At 40.9% G+C, this 17,918-nt stretch overlaps 1 protein-coding gene across 1 annotated transcript in view; it reads left to right on the plus strand.

The window, feature by feature from the left end:
* Window positions 1-11,012, plus strand: part of NR2E1 (nuclear receptor subfamily 2 group E member 1) — a 93,319-nt gene extending 82,307 nt beyond the window's left edge. Inside the window, exons 8-9 of the mRNA XM_073627038.1 lie at window positions 1,578-1,683; window positions 10,003-11,012. Of these exons, the coding sequence (XP_073483139.1) occupies window positions 1,578-1,683; window positions 10,003-10,165 (269 nt within the window). The 3' untranslated portion in view covers window positions 10,166-11,012. The remainder of the gene's footprint in view (window positions 1-1,577; window positions 1,684-10,002) is intronic.
* Window positions 11,013-17,918: the final 6,906 nt, after the last annotated feature.

Below are 17,918 nucleotides of genomic sequence, written 5' to 3' on the forward strand. Positions count from 1 at the left end.
ATCTTTCACATTATACAAAAAAATTGGGGTAACTTTACTGTTTGGATTTTTTAAAATTCATGAAAGTGTCACTTTTCCAAAAATTTGCGTTTAAAACACCACTGCACAAATACCGTGTGATAAAAAATATTGCAACAATCACCATTTTATTCTCTAGATTCTCTTCTAAAAAAATATATATAATGTTTGGGGGTTCTAAGTAATTTTCTAGCAAAAAATACGGATTTTAACTTGTAAACACCAAATTTCAAAAATAGGCTTAGTCATGAAAGGGTTGGGCTAACTTTACTTTTTTTTGTTATTTTTTAATTCATGAAACAGTTTTTGTTTTCCCCAAAAAAATGCGTTTGAAAAATTATTGCGCAAATGTGTGAGATAAAAAATTGCAATGACCGCCATTTTATTCCCTAGGGTGTCTGCTAAAAAAACATATATAATATTTGGGGGTTCTGAGTAATTTTCTAGCAAAAAATTATGATTTTTACATGTAAGAGAGAAGTGCCAGAATAGGCCCGGTATGGAAGTGGTTAAGGCCCCTTTCACACATGCGGACCGTTCCTTTCATCAGTTCAGTCACTTTTTTTTTAAAGAAAAAACATATGAAGTTTACATCAGTTTGTCATCAGTTTTCATCCATTTTTACATCAGTTTTTTACATCTGCCAGCTAGAATCCTTAACCACATCTGAGTCATTCTTTCAAAAAAAAAAAAAAAAAAAAACGGACTGTTTGTCCATTTACATCCGTTTTTCATCTAATCCGTTTTTTTAACTGAAGAAAAATAGGGCTTTGATACGTTCCAAAAAAAGGATGTTGACGGAAGTGGATGTAAACAGATGTAACTGGATGATCATCCATTTACATCTGTTTCTCCATTGAGATGCATTGATGTCCGTTTTTCATCCGTCAACGGATGGATGAAAAACAGACAAATGGTCCGCATGTGTGAAAGGGGCCTTAAAGTGGTTGTAAACCCTTACAGACCACTTTGTGCTACAGGTAAGCCTAAAATGGGGATTACCTGTAGCTACCCAGAATATCTCCTAAACCTCTATGGTTTAGGAGATATCCCCTGTATTTGCATGTGCCAACATCATCGGCACATGCGCACTGAAGCAAACTGAAGCAATAGCATGTATGTGCCTTTGCCTCAGTGAGTGTGCCATTAGCGGCGCCTCCCGCACGCATTCGCGGGAGTGACATAATTGCGGCACCAGCCAATCACAGCACCGGAGCCTCGCTACCCGCAAGTAACTCCGGGGAGAAATGTCGCTGGCGTGTGCTGTGCGAGGGCTTCGATCTCAGGTGAGTATTACATAATGAGCTAGTATGCTATGCATACTAGCTCATTATGCCTTTGTCTTGCAGGTGTTAGTTTTTTGTTTTTTTTTCCAAGTGGGTTTACAACCACTTTAAATTCATTGAGCAATTGAACCCAACCAAATGTATTGCTGTAAGGAGGATTCATCCATCATGCTCTATACAGTAAATGTGGATCATTTTTTTGTTGTATTATACATTATATAATCAATTAATGCTTTTAATTATGTGCATTAATAAATTATTTTTCTTCTGCAGTACCAACACACAGTGGCTCCGAACTGAGAAGTTTAAGAAATGCTGCAGCCATTGCAGCCCTACAAGATGAGGCCCAGCTCACTCTTAACAGCTACATACATACTAGGTAAATACATTACTTACCTTTACTAAATGAAAATAATCTTTACTTGATTATCTGCTGTGGTCTCTGCAACAACAGCTCTTGTGAACGGGAACAAAAACATCTGCAGCATTTATATTCCACTTTCTTGAACCCAGCAATGTGCTGTGTATGCTAAAAAAAAAAAAAACATATAGGAAAAAGAAGAGGTACTAATGATTGACCCAAAGATGTAGCAGAACTTAAAGTAGAACTATAGGCAAATCTTTTTTTCATTTTGGATAGAGTAAGGGAGGGTTATAACCCCTGTCAGATCCCATTGTGGAGATTGTCCCAAAGCCAAAGAGGAAGTGAGAGGAAATCCTTGCAAATTAAAGGAATTTCCTAGGGACCCCCAAGGCCACCAGAACTAGTGTCCCCATTGGAAGATTTCCCCTCTATTACTTTTCTGGGGACAACCCAAAATTTGGGATTTTCTTTTACTTTCACTTTCAATGATAATGGTAAACAGGACAAAGAGATAGGGTGAAAACTGACAGGTGTTCTAATTCCTCGCCACGCCATCCAAAACTAAAAGAAAAGTTTTGCCTTTAGTCATACTTTAAAGCGGTATTAAACCCAAAACCAAATGTGCAACATATTGCAGCTTACCAATTACTAGATGTGGTGGCTGTATCAGTTTTCTTTTCTTAGGCTTTTTCCCTCTGTTTTCACCTGGTGATCTGGCCAGTAACACAATTCCTTCATTGATGAGACACCACTCCGGGTGAAAGAGAAAAGGAAGCCCAGCAGACAGCAGCCTTTTCAGTCTAGGAGGGGGAGGGTAGTGATAAATGTATTAGCAGATTTAAATACACTAACAAATTGAAGACAAACTCCAGTTCACACTTTCTAATTAGCTACAGAAAGCAGGCTTTTCCTTTTGAGATAAAGGTTTTACATGAATAAATAAAAGCTGACCATTTTAAGCACTCCTGACAGTGGTAAATGGTTTGTCTCATACATATAAACTGACTTATTCTGCTGAAGAGTTGCTGGCTGGATCACCAGATGAAAATAGAAGAAAGAAAGCCTAAAACAAAAAGAAAATTAATGCAGACGTCACATCTGAGAATTGTTAAGCTACAATACAATACATGTTTGCTTTTGGGTTTAATACTGCTTTAATAAATTCTCAGAAATAAATTTATATTAACATTATGAACGCAACACTTTTATGTTTACCGCTATTCATCATGGGCTGAACGCAAAGATCTACGACTTTTCCTATGTACACGAAAGGCCTATTTCTCTCAAATACTGTTCACAAAATCTGTCTAAGGCTCCATTCACACTAGCGCGTTTTTTGATGCATTTTGCATTTTGCAGAAATGCACGGGAATTTTTTAACATGGGTTCCTATGGAACATGTTCACATCAATGCTTTTTTGTTTCTCTGCATTTTTGGAAAGGGTCGGGGACTTTTTTTCATGCAAAAAGCAGCGTTTTGCATGTAATGGATTTCAATGGACAAGCATCAAAAACGCAAGTGCACCGTTTTTGCAGCGTTTTTGATGCGTTTTGATGCGTTTTTGCCGTTTTTTTTGTTTTTTTGTTTTTTTTTTTTAGACTGTAAAAAAAAACTGTAAAAAAAAAAAAAAAAAAAAAAAACGCAAAACGCAAATCGCGGCAAAAACGCGGCAAAAACGCGGCAAAAACGCTGCTCAAAAACGTGGCAAGCATGAAAAAAAAACCTCCAAAAACGCTCAAAAGCAACATGCATAGGTGTGAATCGAGCCTTAATCTGTGTTAGTGAGCACTTCTCCTTTGCTGAGATAATCCATCCACCTCACAGGTGTAGCATATCAAGATGCTGACTAGACAGCATGATTATTGCACAGGTGTGCCTTAGGCTGGCCACAATAAAAGGTCACTATAAAATGTGCAGTTTTACTGTATTGGGGGGGGGGCGGAGGTCAGAAAACCAGTCAGTATCTGGTGTGACTACCATTTACCTCACGCAGTGCAGCACATCTCCTTCACATAGAGTTGATCAGGTTGTTGAATGTGGCCTGTGGAATGTTGGTCCATTCCTCTTCAATGAATGCGTGAAGTTTCTGGATATTGGCAGGAACTGGAACACGCTGTAGTATACGCTGATCCAGAGCTTTCCAAACATGCTCAATGGGTGACATGTCCAGTGACTATGCTGGCCATGCAAGAACTGGGATGTTTTCAGCTTTCAGGAATTATGTACAGATCCTTGCAACATGGGGCCATGCATTATCATGGGTACAACATGAGGTGATGGTCATGGATGAATGGCACAACAATGGGCCTCAGGATCTCATCACGGTATCTCTGTGCATTCAAAATGCCATCAATAAAAAGCACCTGTGTTCGTTGTCCATAGCATATGCCTGCCCATACCATGACCCCACCGCCACCATGGGCCACTCGATCCACAACATTGACATCAGCAAACCACTCACCCCCACAATGCCATACACGCTGTCTAAAATCTGCCCTGTACAGTGAAAACCGGGATTCATCCGCAAAGAGAAGACCTCTCCAAAGTGCCAGACACCATCGAATGTGAGAATTTGCCCACTCAAGTCGGTTATGACGACAAACTGCAGTCAGGTCAAGACCCAGATGAGGAAGACGCGCATGTAGATGAGCTTCCCTGAGACGGTTTCTGACTGTGCAGAAATTCTTTGGTTATGCGAACCAATTGTTGCAGCAGCTGCCCGGGTGGCTGGTCTCAGATGATCTTGGAGGTGAAAATGCTGGATGTGGAGGTCCTGGGCTTGTGTGGTTACATGTGGTCTGCGGTTGTGAGGCCAGTTGGATGTACTGCCAAATTCTCTGAAACGCCTTTGGAGATGGCTTATGGTAGAGAAATGAACATTCAATTCAAGGGCAACCACTCTGGTGGACATTCCTGCAGTCAGCATGCCAATTGCACGCTCCCCCAAAACTTGCAACATCTGTGGCATTGTGCTGTGTGATAAAACTGCACATTTTAGAGTGGCCTTTTATTGTGGCCAGCCTAAGGAACACCTGTGCAATAATCATGCTGTCTAATCAGCATCTTGATATGCCACACCTGTGAGGTGGATGGCTTATCTCGGCAAAGGAGAAGTGCTCACTAATGCACATGACATCACTTCTGATTTTTTTTCTGTCGTACAAGAATTTTTGTGACTTTATTTACCTATTCAATTTCTACATGTGACTATTAAGCGAAAAAGGTTGTACGATCTGTCATACGATATTCGGATCGTGTGTACGAGCCATAACACAGATTTAGGCTGGGTTCACACCTATGCGAACCGGATGCGGATTTCTTCGCATCCAATTCGCATAGCAGGAAAATGTGACCGGCTCTCTATGGAGCCAATTCACATATCTCTGAGGCAGCTGCCGAGTGCACTGCACAGAAATATCTGTGCGTCTTTGGCTACATTTCAGTGCTGAATTCAGGCAGAGATTCGTCCCTGAACCGGAGGACAGGGGCGCACAGTGTTCCTGTGCGATCCGCAGCCGGTTCCAGTGTGAACCGAGCCTTAGACAGATTTGCGAACAATATTTGAGAGAAATAGGCCTTTTGTGTACATAGAAAAAGTCGTAGATCTTTGTGATCAGCTCATGATAAATAGGGACAAAAAACAAAGTGCGTTTTTTAATTTTGCTCAGTATATATATATTTATATATATATATATATATATATACTATATTGTCAAAAGTATTGTGACACCTGCCATTACATGCACATGAACTTTAATGGCTTCCCAGTCTTAGTCCGTATGGTTCAATATTGAGTTGGCCCACACTTTGCAGCTATAACAGCTTTAACTCTTCTGGGAAGGATGTCCACAAGGTTTAGGAGTGTGTCTATGGGAATGTTGGACCATTCTTCCAGAAGCGCATTTGTAAGGTCCGACACTGATGTGGACGAGGAGGTCTGGCTCGCAGTCCTCGCTCTAATTCATCCCAAAGGTGTTCTATCGAGTTGGGGTCAATACTCTATGCAGGTCAGTCAAGTTACTCCACCTCAAACTCACTCATCCATGTCTTTATGGACCTTGCTTTGTGCACTGGTGGGCTGTCATGTTGGAACAGGAAGGGGCCATCCCCAAACTGTTCCCACAAAGTTGGGAGCATGAAATTGTCTAAAATGTCTTGCTATGCTGACGCCTTAAGTGCTCCCTTCACTGGAACTAAGGGGCCAAGCCCAACCCCTGAAAAACAACCATAATCCCCCTCCACCAAATGTCTTTGAGCAGTGTACAAAGCAAGGTCCATAAAGACATGGGTGAGTGAGTTTGGGGTGGAGGAACTTGACTGGCCTGCACAGAGTCCTGACCTCAACCTGATAGAACACCTTTGGGATGAATTAGAGGGAAGACTGTGAGCCAGGCCTTTTTGTCCACATCAGTGCCTGACCTCACAAATGAACTTCTGGAAGAATGGTCAAACATTCCCATAGACACACTCCTAAACCTTGTGGACAGCCTTCCCAGAAGAGTTGAAGCTGTTATAGCTGCAAAGGTTGGGCCAACTCAATATTGAACTCTTCAGGCTAAGACTGGGATTCCATTAAAATTCATGTGTGTTTAACCACTTGCTGCCTGCCCACCATCAAATGACGGCTGGGCGGTGCGGCTCTCATTCTGGGTGGACGTCATATGGAGGCCTCCCAGAACGACCGCGCTTGCCCGCCCCTGGGGATGCGCAGCGCGGCGATCGCGGCCGCGCCATGTTGCTAGGACACGGCACAACCCCAATCTGTGTAAACAGCCGCAGCTCTTTAACCATGTGATTGGCTGTGTCCAATCACAGCCGGTCACATGTAAACATGGAGATGCTGGTAATCGGCGCTCCTCGCCTCACGCTGACAGTGTGAGGAGAGGAGAGCCGATCAGCGGCATCTCCTCACAGAGGACATCTGGGGATGTAATCAGGGCACCGATCATCAGTGCCCTGATTACAATTAAGCGCCACCAGTGCCTGCAATGCCACTGCCAGCAATCAGTGCCAACCAGTGCCCACAATTGGCACCAATTTGTGCCCACAAGTGCCACCAATCAGTGCCCAAAAGTGCCAGCAATCGGTGGCCATCAGTGATGCCAGTCAGTGCTGGCTATCAGTGCTGCCCATCAATGCCAATTACTGCTGCCCATCAATGCTCATCACTGCTGCCCTTCAATGCCACCCATCAATGCCCATCAGTGCCCAACAGTGCCGCCTATCCATGCCGCCTATCTGTGCCCACCAGTGCCGCCTATCTGTGCCCACCAGTGCCACCCATCAGAGCCGCCTATCAGTGCTCATCAGTGCCACATATCAGTGCCACCTATCAGTGCCCATAAGTGCAGCATATTCGTGCCTCCTCATCAGTGCCACCTAATCAGTGCCCATAAGTGCCGCCTCATCAGTGCCACCTATCAATGCCCATCAGTGCTGCCTCATCAGCGCCCATCAGTGAAGGAGAAAAATTACTTATTTACAAAATTTACTGACAGAAATTAAGAAAACCTTTTTTTTTTCAAAATGTTAGACCTTATGCACACTGTGTGTTTAGCCCCAATGCATGAGGCCCTGGTGCTTAGGGGAGGGTGGAAGGTATAGGCACACCATCCAACCCCACTACCAGCAGGCTGTCAAGCTCTATGAGAAGCTGAACACTGCTGCAGTTGGGACGGTATACAGAGCAGTCCAGGCTTTTGTCCCTGGGCGCATACTGCATTAAACACAAGTACCGCAGAGGTGCACAATCCAGCCATGGCAGCTGTCAGCCTCTCACATTTAGAAATATAAAACAAAGTTGCGCTATCCTATATTTAAAAAAAAAACAACAAAAGAAAGAGCAGCATATCATTATCAACAATGATAAAAATTGTGAAAAGTGAAAAAATGGAAAAAATGCAGCACTCGACAAGTATATATATAAAATCGCCCAAGGTGATCCTTGGGGTAAAACATTCACTAAAGAAAACTCGTGAGTAATAATTACATATAGTGAAGTGCTAAAAAGTGCTCCTAATGCTGCGTACACACGACCGGACTTTTTGACCGGACTGGTCCGACGGACCGAATCCGGCGGACAATCCGACCATGTGTGGGCTTCATCGGACCTTCAGCTGACTTTTTCTGTTGAAAATCTGATGGACTTTAGACTTGGAACATGTTTCAAATCTTTACGTCGGAACTCCGCCGGACCCAGTTCCTATCGAGAAATCTGCTCGTCTGTATGCTAGTCCGACGGACAAAAACCGAAGGGCAGCTATTGGCTACTGGCTATGAACTTCCTTATTTTAGTCTGGTTGTACGTCATCACGTACAAATCCGTCGGACTTTGTTGTGATCGTGTGTAGGCAAGTCCATTCGTTCAAAAGGCCGTCGGAAGTCCGTCAAAAGTAAGTTGAAAGTCCGTCGGAAAGACCGTCGGACTTTTGATGCTGAAAAGTCCGCTCGTGTGTACGCGGCATTACATGTGAAACAATGTGTATGCAAATATAATCGCATAGATGCATAATCCGTCTAAAAACTACACAGTGTTAATCAGACCAAAATGCTCAGCTGATGTAATCAAGGTGTAAAAGAATGTTCACAAAAGTTCATCAAAGCAAACAATATAGTCTTTCTGAAGAAAGTAGAAAGTATGATCCTTCTTACGTGCCAAAATGTCAGGTGAACATTATGTGGGTGACTTCACACATAGCATTCTGGAATATATATAATAAGGATGACTTCACACATAACACTCTGGGATGTGCATCCACATCAAAGAAGGGGAGTGGGTACTCTTACCCCAAAGCGTGGATACACACGCCGTACGGCGGTGGGTCAATCGGGCATGGAATTATCCTCCAAAGCAGATCCTCCAAACCGAACCTCCACAGTCCAAGCAGTGCTCACCAGCATCCACATCCAAGGGGGTCCGTGATGAGAAATCCCAGTAGGAACTCCAGAGGGAAGATGTTTGTAGTCGTCACACCAGCAGGACAGGACATCACTCAAGATGTGTACAGACGTAATCGCACAATCAGATAAAAAAAAGCGTGGTATATCTAGCCTAGCACGCTATGTACCTGACATGTTTCGTACTAGAGGTACTTCTACTGGGGCATAAAAGTAGCCTCTCACATTTGACAGACTGCCAGCAGTGGGGCTGGATGGTGCACCTATACGTAATACCCTCACCTAAACTCCAGAGTCTCATGCACTGAGGCTAAATGCCCACTGTGCATGATGCCTAATAGAGCACCAAAAATAAATAACTAGTTAATGAAAAGTAGCGGTTGGTTACAAATTTTGTTATAGTGAGGAGGCAATATTATTGATGGGTATCTAATTATTTAATAATACAATTTATAGTATCATTTAGAATGTGGTTACTCCTATTATATTTTATTTACTTTTTTGGGGGTTATAAAAATTCACCTGAAGGGCTTTGCAAAGGATTATTGCGATGCATTTTGACTACTCACTACTTTTCATCAACTAGTTTTAATTTTGGGCCACCTGCGACCAGTTGTTGTTATCCCTACAATGGCTACAGAAGAGTTTAATTGTCAATGTGCAGCAAAGGCCCATTTGATCCACTGGGTTATTAATAGGATTGAAAAGAACTGGGCTTATAATAGATCCTTGTGTGAAACAACTTTAGTCCATTTAACATGTAACTTTTGCCAAGCTCTAGACATTGATGGGGTATAACATTACTTTTTGTGTTATATGAAGGAAAATGTGAATGACTTTATTCTTATCATAAGTTGGTCTATTGAGGCTGTTTCGAGAGTGGGGGCGGGTGGGATGCAAAGGATATTGTTTTAATGTACCCTTTGTTTTTTGTTTCTTTTCTGTGACAAACACAAACATTTCAATAAAACGCATTGACAGGATAAAAAAACAGACTTTTGCCAATTATTATTTTAAAGCTAAACTTTAATCTGCCTATATTTTTCCTTCTCTGGTTCTTCCTTCCACCCATGATCAACATAGTAATGAATTTTCTAATAAACCTTTCTGTTTTAATTTCTGTGGTGATAATTTTGTACTGATTTTGATCATCTTTAAATCATTTTTGTTTATTCTTTTGATTGTTGTTGCATATTTTCTTTTTGATTGAATTGGGGAGTTGCACCTGGAGCTTTCCATTTTTCTTTTTGTGCCGTTTGATATTTGGGAGGGTCTATATAACACTTTCCCTTTTTTTTCTTTCTCTCAGAGTTTTGCCTCCCCAGAAATAAAAAGCCATTCAACAATATCAACCATTGATTTAGTTTTTGCTTAATATATTTAAAACCTGAACTAAAAAAAGCAAATATCAATTAGTCTTTGATTTTTTTCCACAGGTATCCAACCCAGCCCTGCCGTTTTGGAAAACTCCTACTGCTTCTACCAGCATTACGGTCTATCAGCCCGTCAACAATAGAAGAGGTATTTTTCAAGAAAACAATAGGCAATGTACCAATCACAAGACTGCTCTCAGATATGTACAAATCCAGTGATATCTGAAGGAAATCTTATTTTTCTCAAGCTTTAGACTTGAATAATACTGTTTCAATCACAAATGCGTTCCAAGAGTAATGAGACTTGTGATGACAAATATTAAGGGGACCTTCTTTTATTAAAACAGCCATCATATTGATGTGCATAATATCAAAATACTATTTGCCACATGGAACACTCAAAGCCATTTTGGTTCTACAAACCCAACAGAAAAGGATGAATGTTATCTTCAAGATTTCCTGTGATGACTCAGTGGCAATGTACAAAATCAACTCATAAATTTTAAACAAGCATTTCTATCCATTCTTTGTACTATAAACTATTTCACATTTTTTCCATGGCTGTAGTCTCAGAGATAGAAAAAATAATCACCCATATAGAATAGTATGTGATCAGAATTGTTATGACTACGGACAATTTGGTCTAGATTGTATAAAAAGGCAAGATGCATCTTTGGCTCCACTTGTGACCTATCAACAAACCACATCATTGTGTGCAAGCGCATCAACGCTACAACTTGACTGGAGCACCGATTTCCACTTTGCACCACACCATAATATACTTGATTGCCACAAGATTACATGAATCAGTTAGGTGCTGCAAATACGGGATCACATCTGTGATGTGTTTACAACAATAAAGAGGTTAGCTTTCACCATTATAGTACTTCAATGGTTAGACCATCTTATCAAATCATTTATTCTGGTTTGCTGGTAATACAAGTCACTTTGGTTATGACCAACGGAATTTTTAAATGGCTTCTTTCAAAACAGTATATATAGGACGTCTGCCTTTACACGCACATGAAATTTAATGGCATCCTAGTCTTAGTCCGTAGGGTTCAATATTGAGTTGGCCCACCCTTTGCAACTATAACAACTTCAACTCTTTTTAGAAGACTGTTCACAGGAGTGTGTCTATGGGAGTGTTTGACCATTCTTCCAGAAGCGCATTTGTGAGCTCAGGCACTAATGTGGACGGGAAGGCCTGTCTCACAGTCTCCGCTCTATATAATTCCAAAGGTGCTCTATGCAGGCCAGTCAAGTTCCTCCACCCCACCCATGTCTTTATGGATCTTGCTTTGTGCACTGGTGCGCAGTCATGTTGGAACAGGAAGGGGCCATCCCCAAACTGTTCCCAAAGTTGGGAGCATAAAATTGTCAAAAATGTCTTGGTATGCTGATGCCTTAAGAGTTCTCTTGATTGGAACTAAAGGGCCAGGCCCAACCCCCAAAAAACAACCTCACACCATAATTGCCCTCCACCAAATGATTTGGACCAGTGCACAAAGCAAGGTCCATAAAGACATGGATGAGAGAGTTTGGTGTGGAGGAACTTGGCCTGCACAGAGTCCTGACCCCAACCCGATAGAACACCTTTGGGGTGAATTAGAGCGAGGACTGCAAGCCAGACCTCCTCGTCCACATCAGTGCCTGACCTCACCAATGTGCTTCTGGAAAAATAGTCAAACATTCCCATAGACACACTCCTATACCTTGTGGACAGCCTTCCCAGAAGAGTTGAAGCTGCTTTAGCTGCAAAGGGTGGGCCAACTTAATATTTAGCCCTACGGACTAAGACTGGGATGCCATTAAAGTTCATGTGCGTGTAAAGGCAGGTGTTCCAATACTTTTGGTAATATAGTGCATATATATATATATATATATATATATATATACACACACACAAACAGTCAATATACAGTATTTGGGTTCATTTACATCAGGGGTAGGCAACCTGTGGCCCTCCAGCTGTTGCAAAACTACAAGTCCAATCATGCCTCTAGGAGTAATTGTAACTGCCAGCCTTGCATTGCCTCATAGGAAATGTAGTTCCACAACAGCTGGAGGGCCCCGGGTTGCCTACCCCTGGTTTACATTAAATTGTGCAATCAAATTATGGAAAAAGGCCTTTTTTTGAGATCTAAAAGATTATGTGGATCCGGTTCACTAATCAACTAAACGACAGTTAATGGATGATTATTATTTCCTTTAGGTTTCTGGTAAAACCTCCTAATTTGTACATACTTCACTTATAACCCCAATTGAAGTCACCAAAATATGATATTCAGTCAGACATTGTACTAACCACGACCATTGTTATAGTTCTACCTCTACTTTCCTGTTAAAGAAGTTGTAAACGGTAACTAAGTACAATTGCAAATTCCAATAAGCACCATTGCTGCCCAGTGCACTCTTACAGACCTGGTAAGACACATCCATTCTCCTTCTCCACACTACAAGTGTGCATGAGGATATTTGTTATTAGGAGAGTGTCAATTTCTCTATGCCAGCACAAAGTACTGGAGTGAAAGGGCTGGAAGCACATTTTCACTGTGAAAAACATTTTTTTAAGGCAAGTGAAAATCATGGTAAGACTTTAATTGAGCTTTAAGGTTATCAGAGCAGCTTTCATAATTTGATAACATAAGCAACATTATAGGTCTTTGGACATTTTGGAAGGAATGCAGGATAGCCAGAAGCCAGAAGAAGTCCATACGAGGAATTATATATTTATACCAATTGAAATATTTGTTACAGATTCTTGAACAAGAAACATTCCACAATTAACAGACCATTTTACAGAATGGTACATTTTAGTGGCAGACTATAAAAAAAACCAAACTCCAGGCAAAAAGCTAAATACATGGATTAAATAAATATATTTGAGTGTTTTTATGCCAAAATATTTGTAATTCTATGCAGCCATTCTTGTGATTTTAACACTTCTGCTGGACTGCATAGAAAGGAAAGTGACACCACTATTTGCTGACGCAATTTTGTAATTAACTGTGTCATCTGCTTGGTCGCTCGAAAATTAATGAACATGATCACATTGCTAAGTAAAGAACCTCAGTCAGTATGATTTTTGCTCTGCAGTTTGAATTGTGTGTAGATAATATATTTGAGACAGCTACACTAGCATAATGATAAAATAATTAAATGAATATGTAACACCCACTTTTTTTATATTTGCCTGGAGTCCCACTTTAACTGAATTTATCCAAATACAAATAAAATGTCATTGGTCTGTAGAACAAACACGCACCAATTACTTACTGACATACCCTAAGAGTAAGGAAACTCTGCATTTAGTACAGTTTAATAGCAGTTTTTTTGTTCAATGTTTTCAGTGTATGATTAGGTTCTAGCACTAAGGAAATCAGCACTTCAACTATTATAGAAAAGTAAAAATGTTCACTGTACAGTGTCATCTAATTGTGAATCTAAAGTTGTTTTCATTTCTTTACAGAGAATAAAATATATTGAACTTGGGTTCTTTCAGTTATTATTTTCCATAAATATTTGTATAACAAATAATATTCATGCTTTTTGTACACACAAATATTTATATATTCTGAGCAAGCAGTACAGGCAGTTTAAAACAAGTTCTTATTCATCTCTGCAGCTATAGGCATTGTGGAAAATTGTTTTGAAAGTTTGCAACAGAAGTTTTTTTCCCTTTTACTTTATTTTGCTACAAAATCTTGGTAGTCTCCCAAAAAAGACATAATTTTTTCTGAACTGCTAGAAATAAACTGAAACTGATATAAGTGTCCATTTAAGAAACAGTGAAAAAACAGTGATAAGAAGTTGTAACACTTTTTACAACTTGATAAGTCCCTAGTTCCCTAGAAAGATGTTTAATAAATGCTTGGGAAGTAAAAATCACAGTGAATTCTTGGTAAAAAGTACACAGAAAGTAATAGGAATGTGCGAGAATAAAGTTGTGCCTTATTAGTGTGATAAATATGGAGAAAAGCCTACTAGATTTACGAACAAGTCAGACTTGGTGATTACTTTTTTAGGTGAAATAGTGAGAAAAGGGCCAGGAAGTTACCATGTGACACATTATCAAGCATAACTGCAGGATTGCTTGTGCTGTAAAACATCAAATCAGGCACTTTTCAACACAAGGTTCCTCACTTCCTTCTTCCTTGATCATCAGAGGGAATTCATTGGAATAAGACTGTTTTTTGGTGCACAATTGTAGCAGGAAAGATGCACAACACATTTTGTTTTGAGAGTAACATATTTTATGCAAGCTTGTAACTGCCACAGTAAGTTCACTTAGGGCCCATCTACACCAATGGGCACGTGTTATGGTACATATATTGAGCACATAATGGTGTGTGTTGTGCATCTGTGCTGCAATGCATTGTAATGCATTCTTTTTTTTTTAATGGGGTAGTAAATGGACAGTGAGTGATATGAGTTTTGGGGTAAGACGTGGCTGGGGAGTGATGTAGGTTTGGGAATGGAAAGTGGCCCGCAAAAGATTTAAATTTGGTGGGTGGCAAGTGGACGATGAGTGATTTAAGGTTACTGGGTGGAAAGTGGACAGTGTGTAATGTAACAAATATGTAAAAGACAAAGGAAAGAGAAACAGAGCCACCATATAATATTAGTGTACTAGTTTATTAGCTCTCATAAAAACACAAAGATAATATGCACTTACAGTGTGTGATCCAAAAAGCAGCATGCAATTTCAATTCCACTAGATGGTGGGCTTTCCCCCACTCAGACACTTCCTCATGTAGATAGTCTGTTGCCAGGAATCAGAAGGGCCGCTGTTGACAACATGGAGATCATTAGGGTTGATTAAGGGTACCAGAATGCAGGGTTGTTGCAAGGATTTTTGACACTCTAGGCAAAATCCCATTATGCCGCCCCTCCCCCCTCTTGTTTCCACCCCTGACCCCCCCCCTTTCCCTGCCCATGTAAACCCCACCTTTTTAATGAAGCACCTATCAAATGCAGCCCACCAGTGCCCATCAAATGTAGCCTCACCAGCACCCATCAATGAATGTTTGCTTGCTTCCATTCATTCGGGAGTCGGGACACAGACAAAGTCTTCCACCACTGCTGCGCCTCTGACACTATGTACAAACGGAGCGGCGGCTGCATGCTAATGCTTAGACTTAGTTGCTTGCTGCAGAGAGAAAAAAGTAGGAAAACCAGTGACCGGGCGCCCTAGGCAGCAGGGCGTCCTAGGCGGCTGCCTAGTTTGCCTAGTGGTAGTACCGGCCCTGCCAGAATGGCATAATCAGAGTCAGTGCATGTGCCCAGTACACATCAACCCATTCCTTCTTCTGTGTATGCCCTGTATATTTTATAGTATCTAGCAGTGTTACCAACCACCAGTATTTTTACTGGCAGCCAGTAAAAAATTAGCACTTTTCTCCTGCCAGTAAATGCCAGTGAAAGAAAAAGGTTACCAGTAAAAAATATGGCTGTGACGCTTGGCCGAAACCATCCGAGTGCTTTCTACAGTGTGTTCGGCCTGTGCCGGCAGCGTGTCACATGAAGTCACGATGGAAGGGAATGGAGCAGCTGGAGCCTCATGTGCAGGTCTGTGGAACAGGAGGAAGCCAAGCTGGGAGTGGACTGAAGGGACCACCTGGCATGGAGAGAGAGGGTCACTGTGACTCTCCATGCCAGGAGAGGATGTGTCATGTTGGTGAGGTACCATCATCATCTGTGCTGCTGCACACTGCTGTCAGTGTCACTGTGAGAGTCAATTTCATGTGCCGCCCATTCTAATTTCTTGCCCTCTCAATTCCTGTCCCGGAGCTACTTATTTACTATATCGAAAATAAAATAAATATGTCTTTGCCTTAATAACTACCTTAAATCACTTTGCTAATTGCATATTGTACTTGTTTGTAACCTAAATACTGAAATTTGCACTTAAAAAGGTCATTTTGTAACTTTTAGGTATGCCAGTAAAAACACGACAGTGCCAGTAAATTGTGGGTGTCGTGTCAGTAAATTTCAATCTGGTAGGTTGGCAACACTGGTATCTAGTGCACCATTTTCAAGCTCCGTGTTTAAACCCTTCAGTACCAGCATGTTTCTTCATTTTCAAAAAAACTGTGCTTAAAACAAGGTGGTGTCTTCTTTCCAAAAAGGGTCATTGTTGTGGGGAAAGGGGGGAGGGGTACTATTCAGGCATTTTTATTTTAACAAAGGGTAAGGGAAACTTTTTTCCCCAAATTTTCAGGTCATTTTTCCTTTTTAAAGAAAAGAAATAAAATAAAACCTAATGGTTATTAAATACCACTAAAAGAAGGCTCTCAAACAATTATATAAAACTCATGAGTACAGCATTGCATGATGAAGTAACTGATGCTCAAACTATCATGGTGCTGAAAACTGAAAAATAGCCTGGTACTCACGTGGTTAAAGCATGTTACTTAAAGTGGTTCTAAAGGCAGAAGGCTTTTTTTATCTTATAGCATTCTATGCATAAAAAAAACCTGTGTGCAGCAGCCCCCCTCAGCCCCCCAATACTTAACTGAGCCCCATCTCGATCCAGCAATGTTACACAAGAGATTTGGCTGTCTGGGATTCTCCCTCCTCATTGGTTCTGCTGCTGTCGTCATTCGAAGTGAGCCAATGAGGAGAGAGAGGGGTGGGGCCGAGGCTCAATTTCTGCATGGACAAACATAGCAATAGCCCCATAGCAAGCTGTGAGGACACAGCAGGAGGGAGGGGCCAGCGATGTCAGCGAGGGATCCGAGAAGAAGAGGCTCTGGACTGCTCTGTGCAAAACCATTGCACTGAACAGGTAAGTATGACTGGTTGGTTATTTTTAGACAAAAAAAAAAAAACAAGACTTTTATATCATTTTAAAGTAGAACAAACAAACAAACATATCTTTTTTTCAATTTGTATAAAGCAAGGGAAGATTACAACCACTGTCAGTTTTTTGCCATCTGTGTCCAATTGGGGAAATTTCTCTTCACTTTCTGTCCCATAGGTAAAAGAGAACATGAGAGAAAATACCTTAAAAGTGATGAAAATTACCAGAAATAATGTTCCTATTGGAAGATTTCCCCTCTTTTCCTGTTCTAGTGACCATTTAAATTTGGGATTTTCCTTCATTTTTGGTGATAACGTTCATATAAGTACGTTCAGATAACTCATTCTCTCAACTAGAGAAAGTCAGCAATAAAATTCCAAATCCTCTCCACTCCAATCTAAAACAAAAAAAAAAAAAATTGCCTTCATTTGCTCTTTAAAATGGTTGTAAACCTCAGACATGAAAAATGAAAAAGTATATCTCTCTATAGTGTATACTTGTCTCATTTCTGTCCACTGTCCTATTCCTCTGCCATAAGCATGAGGCACTTCTGACACATTTTCCTGACACCAAGATAAAAATAGTGATGGGGAGGGACTTCCGTCAGATTGACAACCTCATCCATGTTCCGGCCATTTTTTTTTTCAGAGCTGTGAGATCCGGTGTAAATTCTGTACTTTGAATGGATGTAGGGGAGAGATTGCTGCAGATAAACAGGTATAACTTATGAAGGAGAATTTGTTTCATCTCTATGTATTACCGAAGGCCAGTCACTTCAGTGGATAAATGTGAGTGTTTACATCTACTTTAACCATTTCAATACCAGCCACTTTCACCCCCTTCCTGCCCAGGCAAATTTTCAGCTTTCAGGGACTGTACCTACAGGAAATTTTTATCATTTTTTCCCCACACAAATAGAGCTTTCTTTTGGTGGTATTTAACCGGTTCAATACCGGGCCTTTTCACCCCCTTCCTTCCCAGACCAATTTTTAGTTTTCAGCGCTGTCGCACTTTAAACGACAATTGCGCGGTCGTGCGACGTTGTACCCAAACAAAATTGACGTCCTTTTTTCCCCACAAATAGAGCTTTCTTTTGGTAGTATTTGATCACCTCTGCGGTTTTTATTTTTTGCGCTATAAACAAAAGAAGAGCGACAATTTTGAAAAAAACACA

Source organism: Aquarana catesbeiana, linkage group LG04 (genome assembly GCF_042186555.1).
Source record: "Aquarana catesbeiana isolate 2022-GZ linkage group LG04, ASM4218655v1, whole genome shotgun sequence".
In the NCBI taxonomy this organism is placed as follows: domain Eukaryota; kingdom Metazoa; phylum Chordata; class Amphibia; order Anura; family Ranidae; genus Aquarana; species Aquarana catesbeiana.